Genomic DNA, 21490 nt, shown 5'->3' on the forward strand with positions numbered 1-21490 from the left:
GAAGAGGGATGCCTGACTATCCCAGCCCCATACAGCATGGGACTCTTGTCTTGATCTTGGGGTTGTGAGTTTGAGCCCCGTGCTGGGTGTAGAGAGTACTTAAAAACAAAAACAAAAAACAAAAGAAAAAGAGAGAGAGAGAGAGAGAGAGAAAATGCAATCACCTCATGAGGAAAACAGTCAAAAGAAAAGAAGCCCCAAACTGAAAAACATACAACAGCTATTGCAAATTATAGCTATTAGAAACATTGTAAGTATGGAAAAGGATTTAAAGAAAAAGTCATCAACTACACTCCAATTAATTTTTTTTCTAAAAAGAAAACAGAATCATGTTGGGAGAAATTTTTAAAGATTATTAAAAATTAAAATTTGGGGAACACCTAGGTGGCTCAGTTAGTTGAGCGTCAGACTCTTGGTTTCAGCTCAGGTCATGCACTCACAGTTTCATGAGTTCAAGTCCTAAGTCAGGCTCCGAGTTGACAGTGTGGAACCTGCTTGGGATTCTCTATCTCCCTCTCTCTCTGCCCCTCCCCCACTCACACTGTGTCTGTCTGTCTCTCTCTCTCTCTCTCTCTATCTCTATCTCTATCTCTATCTCTCTAAACTTTAAAACAAAAAGTTAAAATGGGGCTCCTGGGTGGCTCAGTCAGTTGAGTGTCTGACTTCAGCTCAGGTCATGATCTCACAGTCTGTGGATTCAAGCCCCATGTCAGGGTCTGTGCTAATAGCTCAGAGCCTGGAGCCTGCTTCAGATTCTGTGTCTCCCTCTCTCTCTGTCCCTCCCCATTTGCACTCTGTCTCTCTCCCTCTCTCTCTCAAAAAGAAATAAACATTAATTTTTTTAATTAAAATAAAACAACTAAAAGGGAAAGATCCAACAATGTATAAAAAAGAATTATACCATGACCACATAGGATTTATTCCTAGTAAGCAAGGTTATTCCAACACTCGAAACATCAATTAATGTAATCCATCACATCAACAGGCTAAAGAAGAAAAAATATGATAGGACTATAGAGCAGATGCAAAAAGTATTTGACAGAATCTAGCACCCACTGAGCTCAGCAAGCTACAAATTGAAGTTCTTAAACTTCATAAAGAACATCTATAAAAACCTACATCTAACCTTAAAGTTAGTGATGAGAACCTAGATGCTTTCCCCTTAAGTTCATGAACAAGGTAAGGATGTCCCCTCTTAGCACTCCTATTCAACATTCTATACAAGTTCTATTTTATGCAATAAGACAAGAAAAAGGTAAACACATTGGGAAGAAATAAAACTCATTAGCAGGTAATAGGATGTCTATAAAGAAAATCTCGAAGAGTCAACACAACAACCAAAAAATGTCTAGAACTAATAAATGAATTGTAACAAGGCTGCAGGATACAAGGTCAATGTAAAAAGTTGATTACACTCCTATGTACCACTAATGAAAACTTGGAATTTGAAATTTAAAACACAGTACTATTTACATTAGCACCCCCCCAAAAAAAAATTAGGCATAAATCTAACAAAAAATGTATGGTACCTATATGAGGAAAGCTACAAAGTTCAAATAAAATTAAGGAAGATTTAAATAAATGGAGAAATATTCATGTGTATGAATAGGAAGACAATATTGTTAAGATACCAATTCTCCTCAACCTGATCTACAGATGCAATAAATCCCAATCAAAATCCCAGCAAGTTATTTTGTGGATATCAACAAACTGATTTTAATATTTATACAGAAAACAAAAGGCCCAGAATCACTAATAGTAAAGGAAAATAACAATTTCAAAATATTGATATAGGGCCGACCAGGTGGCCCAGTTGGTTGAGCATCCAACTCTTGATTTCAGCCCATTTCATGATCCCAGCGTCATGGGGTTGAACTCTGCATCAGGCTCTGCACAGACTGTGGAGCCTACTTGAGATTCATTCTCTCTCTCTCTCTCTCTCTCTCTCTCCCTCCCTCCCTCCCCCCTCCCCGTCCCCTGCTTGTACTCTTGAAAATAATTTTTAAGTTATTTAAAAGACAACGACTGGCACCACCCAATTTCAAGACTTATTATAAAGCTATAGTCAGCATGGTATTGGTAAAAGAACAAACAAATTAATCAATGGAATAGAATAAAGAGACCAAAAATAGACACACATGAACAGAGTCAACTGATCTCTGGCAAAGAAGCAAAAGCAATAGCAATTCAACAAAGGAAAGTCGCTTCAACAAATAGTGCTAGAACTGGACATCCATACACACACAAAAAACTAATCTAGACACAATCCTTAAAAGGTAACTCAAAGTGGATCTTAGACCTGAATATAAAAACAACCAAAGTTCTAGAAGATGAATGATCTAGATGTCCTAGATGACCTGGGTTTGACAATGAGTTTTTAAAATAAAAAAATTTTTTTTCAATGTTTATTCATTTTTGAGAGACAGAAAGAGACAGAGCATGAGCAGGGAGGGGCACTGAGAGAGGGAGACACAGAATCCAAAGCAGGCCCCAGGCTCTGAGCTGTCAGCACAGAGCCCAACACGGGGCTCAAACTCACAAACCACAAGATCATGACCTGAACCAAAGTCAGACACTTAACCGACTGGGCCACCCTGGCACCCCGACAATGAGTTACATGAGTTACAATGAGATACAACATCCAAAGCACAATCCATAAGAGAAAATCATTGATAAATATGTTCAAAACATGTATCTGATAAAAAGAACTTGTATCTAAAATAGAGTTCTTAAAACCCAACAGTAAGAAAACCCAATGTAAAATCAGCAAAAGAGGTGCGTGGGTGGCTCAGTCAGTCGAGCATCCAACTCTTGATTTCGGCTCAGGTCACGATCCCAGGGTGATGGCATCAAGCCCCACATTGGGCTCTGTGCTGAGCATGCAGCCTGCTTGAGATTCTCTCTCTCCCCCACTCTGTCCCTCTCCCCAGCTTGCACTCTCTCTTTCTCTCTTAAAAAATCAGTAAAAGATTTGAAGACACACCTCTATAAAGAAGAATGCAAAGATAGCAAACATAGAAAAAGATGCTCACATCTTTGCATTCAGGGAAATGCAAATTAAAACGAGATACTACTATATTCCTATTAGAATGGCTAATAACAAAAACATGCACAATATCAAAAGCTATCAAGGATGTAAAGCAACAAGAGAGCAACAGGAATGCATATTCACTGCTGGTGGGCATGTAAAATAATCTTACCCTACAACCCAGTAGTCAGAGTCCTGAGTATATACCCAACTAAGTTGAAAATTCATATCCACACAAAAACCTGCATACAAAAACTTTGCCCACAATTGCCAAAAACTGGAAACAACCAAGATCTCTTTCAAAATGTGAATGGATAAACAATCTGTTGTATATCCATACAATAGAATATTATTCAATAATTAGAAGAAATGAGCTATCGAGCCACAAAAAGACATGGAGGAACTTTTACATACATACAGCTAAGTGAAAAAAAAGCCCATCTGAAAAGGCTGCATACTGTATGATTCCAACTATATGACACTCTGGAAAAGGCAAAAGCATAGTAGTAAGCAGTGTGTCCCAAGGGTTGCAGGGGTAGGCAGAGGAGGATTGAAAACATGAAGCACAAGGGAAACTATTTTGTATGAAACTATAATGGTAGAATCGAGTCACTATGCATTTGTCAAAACACATAGAACTACACAATGCAAACAGGGAACCTTACTGTAAACTGTGGACTGTAGTTAATAATGTATCAAGGTTGGTTTGTTAATTGTAACAAATGCACCACACTAACACCAAGTGTTAACAATTGGGGAAACTGCAGTGTGCTGGGGGTGGGGATGTATATAGAACCTCATGTACTTAACAATGTGTTCAATTATTCTGTAAATCTAAAATGGTGCTTAAAAAATAATTAAGTCTATTAATCATTTAAAGGGGGACAAACATTTGAAAAGAGTTCACAAAAGAAGATTAATGAATGTGAAAGCATTAGGCATGCGAAAATATACTCATATTATGTATTAGGTATTAAGGAAATATAATTATAATCACACTGAAATAAAACTTACACATCCATCAGAATAACTAAAGTTAAAAAGACAGGCAATGTTAAGAGTTTTTCTGGAATAACTGGAACTCTCAAACACTTTTGTGGAAATGTAAAATGGAGGAAGGGACATTTTCAAAAAGGATAACAATGTTCTAGATCTTAATTTTGGCTGCATTTATTAAAGTTCACTAAGGTGTACACTTAAAATAGCTAGGCTTTATTCTTCATAAAATATACATCAATAAAAACGATTTTAGGAAGCAGACAAAAAGAATAGACCACCATCAAGTAACAAAAATTAGAGCTATCTCTTCAACAGCTACAGAACACAGCACAACCATTTCAGCACTATGCTGACAGAAAACCTCTATCAATCCAGATATGCACATGTGGCAAAACATCTTTCAAGAAAGAACACAAAATAGGGGCACCTGGTGGTTCAGTGGGTTGGGCATTCAACTCTTGATTTCAGCTTAGTTCATCATCTTACAGTTCATGAGACTGAGCCCTGCATTGGGCTCCATGCTAAAAGCACAGGGCCTACTTGGGATTCTCTCTCTCCCTCTCTCTCTGCCCCTCCCCAACTTGTGCACAAGTGTGCACGCTCTCTCTCTCTCTCTCTCTCTCTCTCTCTCTCTCTCAAAAATAAACAAACATTAAAAAAAAAGGACACTGCTAATCTGAATAGAAACAAAACAAACATCAGTCTATATACTTTCAAGAGATACACCTAAAACAATGATTCACTGGTTGATTGAAAAGTTGGAGGAACATACAAAGAAAAGACCAAAATAAGGTGGCTTAGACATATTATCATCACATAAAACCAGATTTAAAAGCCAAAAAGTCACTACACTTTGCTAAGAAGTAAAATTAGCCAAGAAGATACATGTTATGCTATATTACTTATTAACTTATCTTAAGAATATACAGAGGCAAAACCTTAACAAGCAAGGAAAAACTGAAAAATCCACTCTTTTACAAATTGATCATATAATCAAAACATCACTAGAATATTTGAACATCCTAACAGGTAGTGCTGACCTACTGGTTATCTATAAAATACAGCATAATTTGAGAATATACATTATTTTCAGGCACAGATGTAAGATGTAAAGTGACATGCCTTGGCCATAAGGTAATTCTTATCAAATAAGATTCTAAATAAAAAAAGATCATATTCATTTAACAGAAAGCAATTAAGTTAGAAATCAATAAAATAAGCAGTGCCTGGGTGGCTCAGTCAGTTAACTGTTCGACTCCTTGATTTCGGCTCAGGTCATAATCTCACAGTTCACAGGATCTACCTCTGCATGAGGCTCCTTAGGATTTTCTCTCTCTCCCTTTCTCTCTGCCTCTCCCCTGTTCATGTTCACTCACTCACTCACTCTCAAAAATAAGTAAACATTAAAAAAAAAAAAGAAATCAATAATACAAAAAGTAGAAATTTTTCAGTTATTTTAAAATGCATTCTTAAAAAACACAGTCAAAAACCATAATAGAAATCTGGGGCGCCTGGCTGGCTCACTCAGTAGAGCATTCAATTCCTGATCTCAGGGTTGTGGGTTTGAGCCCCATGTTGGGTATAGAAATAGAAAAGAAAAAAGAAAAAAAGAAAAGAAAAAGACAAGAAAAGGGAAAAAAAGACAAAAGGAGAGAGAAGAGAGAGAAACAGAGAGCCAGAAAGACAGAAATCTGAAAATACCCAGATATGAACAGTTACGAAAAATACATATCAAAACTGTGAAATAGGGTTTTCAATTCAGACCACCACTTTAGGCCATTCTGCCAGCTGCTGGAAATATTATTGGCAACCAACAGCTGACTTGTCCTCAGCTTTCTGCCCAATCTTAGGGACAGCCCACACCCAATGGTGAGCTGACACCGGTGTACAAAGGTTCAATGTCATTGCCCCAATGTCATTGAAACAGTTATAAAAAACCAACTCAATATTCAGAACTCTCTGTAGGGTCAGCTAAGTCATTTGTTGAGTCTGCATCTCAACTCAACTCCTCTTTCAGTCTGGTGTCTTTCACTCCTTCACATATACTGGTCCCAAGTGTATTTCTGCAATAAACTTCCAGAATCTGTTTCCAAAGGAATTCCACCTATTACAAAGGAATACATTTGAAAGGCTATTACAGTGATCAGAGCAAGAGGTGACAGGAGCTTAAACAGAAAAAGGAGCCGAGAAATGGAGAGAAGCTGATAAATTCAAGATTTGGGAGATAATGACTATCATGCACAAAGAGCAAAACCACAAAATGAAACAGAATAGTGAACAGTGAATCATGGGAAAAGCCTCATTGCTGATATCGAAACTGAAACCTCTCCACTTCCTGCCTCTGTGATACATGACACTGCACATGGCAGAACTTCCATGAGCCCTCTTATTCCCTGAACAAGGCTGGCACAGAACAAGGCTGGCTCCCACAACATGACTGCTGGGAAGCAAACACACAGGACAAAGAAATAATCTTTGTTGCTTAAGATCACAAGAGAAGACAATAAATATGTGGAATACTAGAGGGCTTATGAACTAATGACAACTATATGGACTTGAATAAAAACCAGCATATTACTAGAGCTTTCCAAGAAAGTACAATTCAGAATCTGCTGGGAAATGTGGCTGTCACACAACACTTGGCTACAATGAAAAGCTCCTATTGTATACACAAACAGAGGTAGTTTAAGTTCAAGCAATTTGAGGTAATGAATTCCATTATCAATGCATTACTCATGTTGTGTATACTTGGTCATAACATTTTCTACTGATCTTATTGCTGTCTTTTCTTTCCAAATCAGTAATAGTTTTAGCATTATCAACGTAGTTTTGCCATACGCTTTGGGTTAACACATTTAGACTGAGGTGATACATATTTGCATCGAATACTATCTGGGATTTATCATCATCCAGTAACTGGAATGTAAACATGTTATGTATTGCAGTCCAATTATGAATGAATCATATCTCCACTACCACTGCAGATATATAATATATATATTCTCTAAAAAGATACTGTAAGTGATCCTTATTATCACTTTATTTTTCCCAATGGAAAATTTTTTAAAAGTGTGAAAAGAGCACAGGATGGTTTGCCCTTCCTACGTTGGCCATACACACACAACACAAATAACTACAGAAATATATTTAGTTTAAATAAGAATGAACCAATACTGCACACATAAAAATACAATCAAGACATGTTATAAGCTAAAGTAAACCAAAACATAACATGACTTGTTTTGATTTGGCAAGGAAAAGCAATTATCCTTTTTAGAAAAACTGATCTTGTCTACCTATTTCCCTCTACTCAGGCAAATAAAAAATTAGATCCCTAGCTCTGCTCTAGGAACAAAAATAGAGCACATTTAATGTATTGATAGATTAGAGCAAAAGGGGTTCACACACAGCAAGTTTCCAAACAAAAACCAAAGGCTCAATGTTTTCACATTACTGTTGGAACATTATACACAGCCTCTTGTGTAACAGAAGAACAGAAAAAAGAAAAGGTATGCAAGAAAAACAAAAGATGAGGAAGAACTGAGAAAAGCAAAAGAGAGGCAATGGGAAAGAATATGGAAAAAATACACAGTGAGAACTTGTGAAATCACGCTAAAACCAAAACGTGTATGTTGGAGTAATAAAAGAAAATAGAAGTACCCTAAGTGACGGTGGGAAATGAAGAAAGGGGACATAGGACTCTCATTCCCCCATCTCCCAGGGATTATCATTCTGACCTCGAATGACCACATTACTTCAATGATGGGAAAAGAGCAAGGTAAAAAATCCTCACTTTTTAATGGATTTCACAAAGAACACCATTCTCTTCAACCTAACTTTTTCCTTAGGCATTTCTTATTAAATCTCCTTAGCATATTAATCATATCTTCTACTGTGAACCTATTTGGAAAATAAATTAACAGAATGTGAGATTGAGAAGAAGGTATACAAACTGTAATAGTTCTTCAAAGGTTTCTTCAATATATCTTCAACCACACAGCCGTATACCATATGTGAAATAAACAGCATGAAATAGAGGAAATAAAAGATTTGGGGGCTTAGCCAAGTATTTTTATCCCTCTTAACACAATTTGTTCTTATGTTAAAAAAAAAAAAAAAAAAAAAAACACAAGCAACTTTTTATGTAATGATATGTCAAAAGGAAGATGGGAGGTACAGACAGGGGAAAAGAGCCAGAACAGAGAAGAAAGCAAGACCACAGCTCCTCCCCACTAACCAGAGCCAGAGGCCATGGCAGTCTGAAGACTAATATCAAAAAGAAACCAATGGGGCGCCTGGGTGGCGCAGTCGGTTAAGCGTCCGACTTCAGCCAGGTCACGATCTCGCGGTCCGTGAGTTCGAGCCCCGCGTCAGGCTCTGGGCTGATGGCTCAGAGCCTGGAGCCTGTTTCCGATTCTGTGTCTCCCTCTCTCTCTGCCCCTCCCCCGTTCATTCTCTGTCTCTCTCTGTCCCAAAAATAAATAAAAAACATTGAAAAAAAAAATTAAAAAAAAAAAAAAAAAAAAAAAGAAACCAATGGAAGGGGGCACCTGGCTGGCTCTGTCGGTAGAACGTGCAGCTCTTCATCTAGGGGTTGTAAGTTCAAGCCCCACATTGGGTGTAGAAATTACTTAGAATAAAAATCTTAAAGAAAAACCACACACACACGCACGCACACACACACGGGAGAGCCTATCTTGCTAAGAACATAAGATGTCACCATCAGAGAGAAGTGAGAAGGCAATAAGGATCAGTCACATAATCTCATACATCTGAATCTTAGATTCCTAAAACTGCCATTATCCCAGCCTAAAGAATCCAAGGACAACCTTCGAGAATTGATGAAGAGTTGTTAACAAGCACATACTAAATTTACTTGAATAATCTTAGATTACTTTTTAATTATCTACTTGCTGAGACTTTATCATGGTTTACTTAATGTTCCAGTTCTTCCCAGGTATCTCCATTACAAAATTCAAGATTAGGAAAGGGGGGAGGAAGTGAGAAAATCTCTGTCAAATTATGGTCTATAAATATTGTGAAAAAAAATTTAATGTATGACTACTTAATTCATTTGTATACTGATATACACATTTCTATTTGTATTCATTCACTGAATAACCACTTGCTGAATATATACTATGTGATAAGCATTGTCTTAAGTACTAGAAATGCAAGGAAAACTAACTCACATGGTCAACTTTATTACAAAACAGTAACTAAATGAACATAAAACAACCATTTGCAAAGATAAATAGAATCCGTTTAATGCAGGGAATCCCATGCTATTTTAAGAGAAAAGCAATCCATCAATATACTTCAATAAAAGCGGCAAGGAGATATTTCCATATTGAAATAAGTCCTGAGAACATTGCAGGACAAAGAACACACTTTATGAGATACTGTTTGGTTTCATATTATTTTATCCTCTCCTTAAAAATGCTTTATAACCCAATCATTCAGTCCTTCATGCCTTTTAATAAATATTTGAGGAAAATGTGTATTTTTCTAATGTTGTGCAAAGTATTCTATATATATAAGGCCTAATTGGTTTATAGTGTTGTTCAAGATCTGTATTTCCTTACTGATCCTCTGTAGATATTCTTTTTGTTGTTGTCGTTGTTGTTTTGACTTAAACAACAAACATTTATTTCTCATAGTTTTGGAGGCTGATAAATAGAAGATTAAGTTGCTAGCAGATTCAGCGTCTGGTAAGAACCTACTTCTTGTTTCATAAACAGCCAAGAGTCCTCACATGGTGAGAAAGGCAAGGGAGCTCTCTGGGGTCTATTTTTTTTTCATGGAATTTTTAAAAATATAATCTATTGTCAAATCGGCTTACATACAACACCCAGTGTTCATCCCAACAAGTGCCCTCCTCAATGCCCATAACCCACTTTTGCCTCTCCCCCACTCCCCCATCCACCCTCAGTTTGCTCTCTGTATTTAAGAGTCTCTTGTGGTTTGCCCTCCCTCCCTCTCTGTAACTATTTTTTCCCTTTTCCTTCCCCCATGGTCTTCTGTTAAGTTTCTCAAGATCCACATATGAGTGAAAACATGAGATTCTGCCCTTCTCTGAATGACTTATTTTTCTCAGCATAATACCTTCCAGTTCCATCCACGTTGCTGCAAATGGCAGGATTTTTCTTTCTCACTGCCAAGTAGTATTCCATTGTATATATAAACCACATCTTCTTTATCCACTCATCAGTTGATGGACATTTAGGCTGTTTCCATAATTTGGCTATTGTTGAAAGAAAGTGCTGCTATAAACACTGGGGTACATGTGCCCCTATGCATCAGTTCTCCTGTAATCCCTGGGTAAACTCCTAGTAGTGCTATTGCTAGGTCGTAGTGTAGTACTATTTTTTGTGAAACCTCCACACTGTTTTCCAGAGTGGCTGCACCAGTTGTATTCCCACCAACAGTGCAGGAAGGTTCCCGTTTCTCCACATCCTCGCCAGCAGCTGTAGTTTCCTGATTTGTTCATTTTAGCCACTCTGACCCATGTGAGGTGATATCTCAGTGTGGCTCTGATTTGTATTTCCCTGATGATGAGTGATGTTGAGCATCTTTTCATGTGTCTGTTGGCCATCCGGATGTCTTCTTTGGAAAATTGTCTATTCATGTCTTCTGCCCATTTCTTCACTGGATTATTTGTTTTTCTGGTGTTGAGTTTGGTTAAGTTCTTTATAGATTTGGGATACTAACCCTGTATCCAGATACGTCATTTGCAAATATCTTTTTCTGGGGTCTCTTTTATAAGGATGCTAATCCCATTCATCAGGGCACATGGCTCTGTCCTGATGACCTGATCACCTCCCAAAGACCCCACTTCTAAATACCATCACATTGAGGATTAGATTTCCACACATGAATTTTGAGAGGACACAAACATTCTGTCTATAGCAATTGGCTAGAACCAGCCGTGTGTTAGAATTGGCTTTTATTAGCTCAGAAGAGCCAACTGCTAAATTTTCAGGAAACTTGGTAATACTCAAAATGCACCACTTTCTAATTATTTTCCTACACCTGGCTAGATCTATGTTCTTGATGTTGTGTTGGCATGGTGGAAATACTATAAAATGGCATGCTACTGCACTTCTCCAAGCTCCACGTTCAATACTGTCTCACTGGTAGGGCGCCTGAGTGGCTCAGTCCGTTAAGTGTCCAACTCCTGATTTTGGCTCAGGTCACCATCTCACGGTTCATGACGTCAAGGCACATGTCGGGCTCCATGCTGACAATACGGAGTCTGCTTAGGATTTTTCCTCTCCCTCTGCCCCTTTTCCACACATGCACGTTCTCTCTCTTCCTCTCAAAATAAGTAATAACGTCTCATTGGTAACTTGAAATTGGCTATGGTAGAAGTAGTGACATCATGGAAATCAGCAAACTTTCTACAAATCAAGGATTTTTTTTTTAACTGGAAGGCACATTGTTCAACTTTATTGGTGAGAACTCCACACACCTGTCAGAATGGCTAAAATTAACAACTCAGGCAACAACAGATGTTGGCTGAAGTTTGAGGTGTTCAAGAAAGCCGGTGTAACTAAAGGATAGCAGGCAAGGCGGGGAGTAGTATAAAATGTGATTGGAGAGAAAGCAGGTGCCAAATCATTTGGGGTTTGTAATCAGGCTAAGGAATTTTGATTTTATGTAAGTGCAAGGAAATGCCATTAGAGGGCTTCAAGCAGATACGGAGTGGGATGAGATGGGGGTGTGTCCTCATTATTTAGAGTTTTCAAATATCACACTAACTGTTATGTGAAGAATGGCTTTGAAGTGTTTAAGAAAAGAAGCAGAGAAACTATTGTCACAGTCCCCGAGAGGACAATGGTAGTTTGGGAGAGGGTACTAGTCGTACAGATAGTGAGTAGTGAACACAGGAGGTATTCTGAATGAAGGACTGACAGTATCTATTGATATATTGACATTAGGATGACAGGGCAATGGCACCAGGATAGATCTTGGGTTTTAGCTTTAGCCACTGAGTAAATGGGAGTGACATTTACTGAGATGCAGAAACTGTGGACGAAGCAGGCTTAGAGGATGGTGAATCTGGGGATCAGAAAACATTTATTTAAATCGGACATGATCTGCAATTGTTGAGAAAGACGTGCCAAAGAAAAGAATCAGAACAATCTGGAAGTTAAAGGGCAGGTTAAATGACAGGTTTCAGATTTACAATTTCTTTTCCTTTCACCAATCAATTCAGCTTGATTGTATTAAGGACCTTTGATCCAGTAAAAAAAGATCAAACTTTAATGCAAATCAGTCTTACTGATTACTGTTGTCTATCTCTGGGGTTAAAGATAAACCAGGGATCAATAGCCCTGTATCTGTAAACTTAGAGAGGTCAAAGGAAAAAATCAGGAGTGAGAATGAAGGAGACAAGGCAGACCAAAAATCAAGTACACAGAGGTAACATATTAAGCCCTAATGGTCTCTCACTCTGTCGACGATACGAAGCTGTTTCTTTAATGCCACATATAACATGCTTAAGTGACTCACAGTATTTTACACCAAGTGGTGACTGAAATGTTAGCTCTCATCCTCTAATCCCATTAGTTTAGGAAAAGTATAATGAAAAATCGATAGCCTTTGGAGCTAAATGAACCTATATTTAAAAGCAGGCCCACCACTCAGTAGCTCTGTGACCTTGAGCAAATTACTTACCATTTCTAATCCTCAGTTTCTTAAATGTAAATGAAAATAATTAACCCAGGAATTAGCATTAGAAATAACATTCACAAAGTGCCTGCAACATGGAAAAAATGCTCCATAAACAAGAGCTACTATTATGTAAAAGACACCTAATTCATCAATGCTCAAGGCAGTTAGCTTCCTCCTTTGGCCTCACAGATTCCTGTTTCCAGGAGAGAAGACTCAAGAGGAGGGAATCACAGAAAAGCCAATTTAATTTTCTCCAGGTAACACAGAAAGAAGGAAAGCAGAAAAATATGTCAATAGGTATATATGACATCGTCAATCTGCTACCCATAAATAGACAGTTTCAAAGGTTTTATTATAATTCAGTTGTTTAGAACTAGGAGCATATTTTCCTGTGGAATCAATGTTTAATTCAACTCTTAAATGAATTCACCAAAGCCCATCAAAATCATAATGTAGTTAAAGTGTGATAGATCTCAATAAAATGAGTAGAAAACAAAACTGATGAATCACCAAAAAATACAAAATACTGAGAGTGGAATAATATTTAATTTCATTTCATTTATTTTAGAAGCTGGCACTTCAGGGAAACAGTTTTATGGGAGGTTTCTGTGGTGATTCAGGGGGGTTTTCAGGGAAATTCCAAGAGCTTTATAATAGGCTGATGACCCTGGTTCTTTATTATGTTTTATTTCACCTCAAATTTTATGGCTTCCCTTTCTTTCAGCATAAGCAAAACACTAGCACTGTTAGACTTCACAGCCATGATTGCGATCATTTATTTCACAAATGAGAAGGTATAACTGGAGAAGAATGAGAAGATAGGAAAGAGGAAGGAGTCATAAAGGTTGCGCCTAAATATAAAGAAAAGAGCCTGCGATGGAATTCGGTAACTCCTTAGCTCAAAGGGGAGCAAAGCACAGCATTAAAATACTGAGGAAAGCCAGGTGATGAGAACTGTTCAGAGTCCCACTATGATTAACTGATTATTTTAAAGGTCACAGATTATTTGGGGGAAAAAAAGAAAGAAAACATAAAGGACAAGACATGAAAAAGCAAGCAAAGCCATTTGCAGCCTGCCATTTACACAAAGGAAATGCTTAAGAGGTGAAGATTCATAATTCGAAATAAAGCATGCCAATATAATTCAAGATTTTCTTCCAATCCCTTTCATTTCTCTAAATTTATCCAAATATTCTGTCCTTTTTATGTAGATACTATTGTGTTAACAGTACTAGTCTATCTTATTCTGTAGTTAATAACAATACCACCTAAACTAGAAAGATGACTTCTTAAATCTACACGTATACAGTAGAATGAAGTGAAATTACTTTAGAAGAAAGTCTCCTCAAAATCCAGTAGGTATATGCTACCTGCCTCTTAGGCTGTGAGGAATGACAGTGATTTCAAACTTCAGAGAGACGCTTTTGATTTTCTCAAAGAAATAAACCACGAATCAGTTCCATGCAGTCCAACTTATTCAGCAATCCAGCAAATCTTCCTGTGAAGTACTGAAATGTTTTTTTGAAAATGTTGATGTGTCAGAAGAAATGATTAAGGAAGAGATGTTATAGTCAGATAAAATAAGATTTTCTAAGACTGGGTCTTAAATCCAAATCTGTATCAGTAGCAGCTATGTTTGCAAAACAAATAAACAACGAAACACACTTAACCATGAGCCAAACCAAAATAATTTAGCCAGACCCAACCAGAAACAGGGACACAACAAGCCAACAACTTTCCAGATCACTAAAGAACTGTTCAGCTAGCCTGAGCCAATTGTAAAGAATGTATTTACTAATGCAATCAATTACTTTCAGAAATAAGATGTATACACCATGTATCACAACTCTGTAAATGTTGCCAAATCAAATGTTCTCTCAGTGGATAAAACAATTCCAAACAGTGGATCTTAATGACAAAACAGGACCAAAGAAATGTTAATGCGGGATGCTGAAAAGTTTGGCCCCATCCATGTAGGAATGCTAAGAAGGTGAGATTTCCTGACTGCTGAGCATTGTCAGATTTCTCTCACAAACCTACAAAGTTCTGTCAAATGTATACAAATACTAATTTGATTAACACAACTGTAAAGTAACTGGATACCACCACTAATCCATGATAACAATTTGTCCTCACCTATTTTTTTAATTGGCAGATACTGAAAATATAACAGTTGTCATGAGCAATAAAGGAATATTTTTTTAAATAAGAAGTTGATAAGCCCTGCCCTAAGTATAATTGTACCTAAAACAATCAAGTAACACAGTCATGAAAATGTCCTTCAGTTTTACCGTTTACTCCAATTTAGAATATCCAGTTCTGATTTCTCAAATTCTGTTTCCTAGCAAGATTATTAAAACATCTTAGGACAAGGTAAAAACTTGAAGAGCCTTGTCAAATGTGAAATCTTCATTTTAATCATTTATGTCTTTAACTTTAATAGGTTGTATTCAGCTAAATACATAAAATTTACATTATATCCAATCTCAAGAGTTAAGACAATTCCTTCTTTTAATTAGCCAGTGATTTCAACTTACAAAAGAGCTGTAATTAAAAAGTCAAATTACTCTTTAAAGTTCACTTTAATAATATGCTAATTCAGCAGATAAATTCTTCCAAAGGGACAAGTAATCAGAATCCTAAATGTATTAAAATATTATTTGCTCTATGGGGTTACTTATTACATGTTTACTCAACCGTATCTGCTGAAAGACACAGAAACTCTAGCAAAGTTAATTTAAGAACTTACCAATTTCCCTTGCAATTCTGACAGCTTCATCTGCATCCTGTAAAAGCAGGAAATGAGAGCCAACATTAATCCCATCAGCCATTGCACAATGTCTTTAGGGCAGTCATATATTGCACTACTGTCTCCTCTGATTCATTTAATGTTCAATTTTACAACCTTCTAACTCTTTTCTTTCAGAGAAATGTAAAATTAATACCATAAGTGGAATGTAAATTCTACCTCATCATTATTATATTAAGAAACTCAAAGCAGTTTGAAATGAGCTGGCAGGAAGCACTACCAGAATTGCCAAATGATTTGGTGCAGTTGCTGGAATTTAACAGCAGAATTTAGATGTTTACAATCAATACTGAATCATAAATCAGATCATTAAAGCTTGTCTACAACCAGCTTGTTCCTGTCCTCTGATATTTACATGTCATGTTTTCCTGGATTCTGTCAGCAGGGGGAGTTGATTCTCTATTGTTTCAGAGAGGCTCAAGATTTTCCAGAAATAAAAAAGTAAATTTCCAATATCTCCAGGAATTGTCAATTGTCTCCCCAAAAATTCCTTTAGTAGTTTCCATTACTTTTTCTTTTTTATTTCATTATTTTGTCAGGTACATATTTTATCTTTATATCTTATTAAGACAAGTAATTTAAAACTTTAAATTCCATGAACCAACTTGTGGGGGAAAACTTCAAAAAAGCCAAGGAAAGCAAATGCCTCCCAAAACAGTACAAGGTAAGAGTTGATGCATGTAAGAATTATTGCCAAATACCAACCAATGCAACTGAAAGGAAAAAAATTTCCCTTGAATCTAAACCATTTCATTGATCATTAACTTTCACCTAACACGCCCAGCACAGGACACTCCTGATACATCTCCCCATGGAAAAATAAAAAGACAGCTGAAAAGAAGGTGTTACATCCAAGCCTCCCTAGTAAATATGACTTTTCTTTACAATTCAGTGATGTAAACTAATCACAGTGATGTAAACTAATCACAAGGAATAACAGTAATGTTTTGAAACCATTAGGTAGTGAGAATGCCTGAATTTTTCAAAAATAACTTTAAAATATTAAAGTGAAGACTGGTATTTTTTAAGCTTTTAAGCTAGTAATCTAAAGGTGTAGAGTAACCATGTCAGAATTCTCCCCCAAAAGGAGGGGCGGGGGATGTTTATAACTGGTTCATTTATGTCTAATAAAAAAAAAAAATCTTCCTTAAAAGTCTTCAGTACCTAATAACATCCCCTGAATAAGGAGGTTGGCAGGGGAAGTTGTCAGAAAAATTTAATTTCCTTTCATTAGCCAGTCTGCTCCACAAATAGGTGCTTGTTAAGTTCAAAGCAGTCCTGAAAGCAACATCAGTTTTAAGTCTCTCTCTCTCTCTTTTTTTTTTACTCCAAGCAGTCACATCTGCTAATGAGATTTTCCAAATAACAATTGTTTGCAAGTCAGAGATAAATCTATACCTCCCACTCTACTCTCCCAAAAAAATCAAGGTTTACTGCTTTATTACACCTTGCTGTTTTCACTGACCCTACATTCTCCAAATTTTAGCTTAAAGGGATAAAAATCCATGAAAAGGGTCATTTAAGAATGTTAGTGGTTTCCACACATTGAGTTTGGAGGTTCTTTGTTCAAGCCAGTGACAGTTATTGGAGAATACTTCCCCTTAATAGCCTCTCTGTCAGGAAGTGTTAAAGCTGCCAAATGCGGACAATTAGTGCCTCGCGAACAAAATACAGGAAGAGTGCTGGCTGATGGAGACTGGATTATAAGAAGCCTAGAAGGAAACTTTTAACATGTCTTTTCTTTCAAATGTGTAGTAGTATATTTGCAAAAGATATTCTGAGAGAAGATAAACTGCTGTCTCAAAAGTCTGTTATCTTGAGAGAACTGACAAACAGGCAAATGTTAAAAGATAATGCACAGAATTCATTAGTGATATTTATTATGTACACATTGTAGATGTGTGTATATAAAGAGATATCTATTTACACAAAGCACAACTTATAAAAATTTTGACTGTCACAAATCCAACATTTCTATAAATAACCACAAAACAATCCTGTCTTTTAACTTAATCAGTATGTTACATTTCCTTACCATGATGTGTTATGCAATATTTGGGACCTTAAAAAAAAAAATCATTATCAGGGCACCTGAGTGGCTCAGTTGGTTAAGTGTCTGACTCTTGGTTTCAGCACAGGTCATGATCTCACAACTTGTGAGTTCAAGCCCCACATCCAGCTCTGTGCTGAGGGCACAGAGCCTGCTTGGGATTCTCTGTCCCCTTCTCTCTCTCAGCCCCTCCCCTGCTCATGCTGTTTCTCTGTCTCTCTCAACAATAAACAAACATTTAAAAAAAATCATTATCTAAGATTCAGGTTTAACTGGGCAACCTGTATTTTTATCTGACAACTCTTAAAAACAAATTTTTTTTCCTACTATGACAAGCAAATTTTACTAAATGCACTTCCAAGTAAAATCAAACTGCCTTAAAAATAAATTTTTCACTTGTCATTCATTTATCCCAAGATATTTTATTCAGGACATATTATATATATTATAAAGCTTGAAGACCTAAATCTCTCAACCCAGCAATTTCATTTTTAGGAAGCTATCCTATACACATAGGCACATGCATGCACACAGAGAGATATATAAATAAAATTATTTTTAATTTGTTGCTTGTGATTTGATAAGAAAATCAGAAAAACAATTTTAAAGGTTTTCAGTAAGGGACTGGTACCAAAAAGGATACATACATGAAATGGAATATGCCATAGTCTTTTAAAAGTTTTAAAAGATGAGGTTGATCCATATGTAATACTATGTGAAATAGTTCTTGCACCCACAGAAGAACTTAACAGACTTGTTTAATAAGGGAAACTGAAAGAGAGCAAACAAACCAACCAAGAACTGAAATAAATGGCACATGGAAACAAACAGTACTGAGGGAGATAGGGAGAACATGTTTTAGACAGACTACCCAGAAAGGGTCTTCTGGGGGTGCCTGGCTGGCTCAGTCAGTAGAACGTGTGACTCTTGATCTCGGGGTTGCGAGTTCGAGCCCCAACTCAGAGGCAGAGATTACTTAATAAATTAAAAAGAAAAAAAAAAGAATCCTTCTGAAGTGAAATATAAACTAAAGCCTGAAGAAAACAGTCGCTGCCATGGGAAGATTAGGGAAAAAGAAGTGTAGACAGAAGGAACAACATGAACAAAACCCCAAATTTGGAAGCCATTTCCTATGTTCTAGAAACCAGGTCTGTGAGGTGAAAACTGAAGACAAAAAGCAAGTGGCAGAAAAGGACAGTATAAAATCCGGTGGAAGGCATGGCCTCTCCAGCAGGACCTTTTGAGACTCAGGACACAGTTCCAAATGCCTTGGCTGTATGCCAGGGAATGAGGACTAGGGTTTAGGAAGGTAACTCTTCCACTTCAAGAATATGCCAAATATAGTGTGTGCCATGGGGGAAAGCAAGTTGTAGGATGATATATATATGACCTTATCCACATTAAGATAGAAAAATACCTTGGAATGCTCATCAAAGGTCATGTATGGACATATTCAACCACCTCAGCTTGAGTTACTGCTCAAAAATAGGATTAAGAGTTGGAGAAGAGGCAACTTTGACTTATGGCTACAGACCCTTAGGTAGATGTTTAACTTTATTACCAGTAAGATCAAAATTTCATACTTCATACCTCTTTCACAATTTAAAAATTAAACCAGCCACACTTGAAGGTGTTATTCAATCTACTTAATGATTTCCAGGACATTAAATGTTATCACAACAAACTAGTATTCCCAAAATGTGCTTAAACTTTTCATGACTCCCCACTGCCTTAGAACCAAATTTTAATTCCTTTACTTTGTGTCAGTACTTGATCCCGCCTGCCTGCGCCACCAGTCTTGTCCCCAGTCCCTCCCTACCTCTGCTTTCCTTCCCACCCCCAAGCCCACACAGGCATTCCTCCAGCTGCCTGGCCTTTACACCTCCTCCTCAGCTCATCCAGAAACCCACTACTCTTCCGCCCCCTTCCACCAATCCAACTCTTACACTATACGCCCCATACCAGGCCCTGATGACAGGAGGGAACAAGAAAGGCACCATGCCAGCCTTCATGTAATTTATAGTCTAGTGGAAAAGACAGACCCTTACATGACACACAGTGGCTAAGAAATCATTATTGAGATGCATGTTACGCAGAAGTGAAGAGGGCGTGTGACAACAGGGAATCTCTAATTTAAAAACAGAGTTCCTGGAAACTTCTCAGATACTACAACTATGAAGAGAGACCTGCAAATGAAAGAAAGGGTGGAACAGAGTCAGCGGGGCTGGGGCCTGAAGAGTAAGCCAACTGTACAAGGAAGCAGGGCTGCCACAGGCCACAATAAAGACACTGAACTTCAGCCTAAGAGCAAGAAAACCGAGTCCCCACTATGGCTGCATTCTGAAGAATCTGAGCTTATAATTTGCTCATTATTTTGAGTATTGTCTACCCTCTTCATTTCCCTACCACATTAAAGTACAACCTCCAGGAAAGCAGAAATCACTAACCGGTGCAGTAATATGTTTTAAATGCCTACAACTGCCTGACACATAGTAGTCATTCGATAAACAGCTGTTGAATAAAAAGACTATGAACACATGAATAGTTTAGAGAGAGGCAAGAGGGATGTGAGGACTTTAGTTGGGAAGCTATAGTCCAGATGAGAGAAAAACTACCACTTTCTCTCAAACACAGGGGTGCATGCTTCACACCTCACCTAAACCTCACCTTCTCTAGAAAGCCTCTCCAGCCCTTCCACACCAGGTTAGGTGCCATTGCTGTGCAACATTACACTCTGCCCTTCAATTATGACAGCCCCTATCACTTAATCTCCCTGACAGCAATGACTAGGTCTGCTTGCTCTCTATGAAATCCCCAGAGCTCAGCAAGTCAATACATCCACACGTTATTTGTTGAATGAATAAACAACTATGCATCAGCTTCCACAGAAACCAGCCTGTTGCAGTAGGTGCCAGCACCAACAGAAGGGCTCATCTCCAGAGCATCAGTGTTTGAAGCAAATACACTTCTAACCAAGGAGATTTAGTGGCTTGTTCAAATCGACACATCTAAGTGATATACAGCAAGGGAAGTACCACTTGGTAGCTCAGAGCAGGAGCTCAAGAACCAGATGGGCTAGGGTTTTGCTTCAGTTTAACACAAAGCACACTCAATGAAGTACCACTGCCACTGGGCAAAACCAAGCCCAATATGTGCCCTTGTCTTTTTATCCTCAGTCAAGCACTTTTTTTTTCATGTTTTATTTTATTTTTGAGAGAGAGAGACAGCATAAGTGGGGGGAGGAGCAGAGAGAGAGGGAGACACAGAATCTGAAGCAGGCTCCAGGCTCCGAGCTATCAGCACAGAGCCCGACACAGGGCTCGAACCCACCAACTGAGAGATCATGACCTGAACCGAAGTCAGACATCCAACTGACTGAGCCACCCAGGCGCCCCAGACAAGCACTTTTCTTACTGCATGCTGCAGCTTCAAATGTTTGAAACTTGGGTTTCACAAAAACTATTCTTTAAAAAAAAAAAAAAACTTAAAAAATAGTGCTACCCAAGCTGTAATTTTAAACAAATGTTTCATTAATTTAAAAGATCAGACTCTAGGGCGCGCTGGTGGCTCAATCAGGTAAGCGTTGACCCTTGGTTTTGACTCAGGTCATGATCTCACAGTTCATGAGTTCAAGCCCACATCAGGCTCTGCACTGACAGTGTCGAACCTGCTTGGGATTCTCTCTCTCTGCCCTTCCTGTTCTCTCATTCTTTCAAAATAAATAAATAAATTTTCTAAATAAATAAGTGATCAAATTTTACATGGCAGTAACTTTTCAAATTGAAGGGCCACACATTATACTAAAATATAGGAGAAAACAACAGATATTCAACCTGATTTATAAAAATGTAAAATAAGTATTAAACTTGATTTTACCAAATACACTTCACTATTTATATAAAACAAATCCCTTTTAAGCAAAACATCA

The 21490-nt window shown here is 37.5% G+C and overlaps 1 protein-coding gene across 10 annotated transcripts in view; it reads right to left on the reverse strand.

The window, feature by feature from the left end:
- Positions 1 to 21490, reverse strand: part of PCCA (propionyl-CoA carboxylase subunit alpha) — a 435628-nt gene that overhangs the window by 273201 nt on the left and 140937 nt on the right. For all 10 annotated transcript variants that reach the window (XM_086708562.1, XM_086708568.1, XM_086708558.1 and 7 more), the window contains one exon: positions 15453 to 15489. In XM_086708562.1, the coding sequence (XP_086564688.1) occupies positions 15453 to 15489 (37 nt within the window). The remainder of the gene's footprint in view (positions 1 to 15452; positions 15490 to 21490) is intronic.

Source organism: Puma concolor, chromosome A1, assembly GCF_028749965.1.
Source record: "Puma concolor isolate L17-30 chromosome A1, mPumCon1.1.hap2, whole genome shotgun sequence".
NCBI classification, from domain to species: Eukaryota; Metazoa; Chordata; class Mammalia; order Carnivora; family Felidae; genus Puma; species Puma concolor.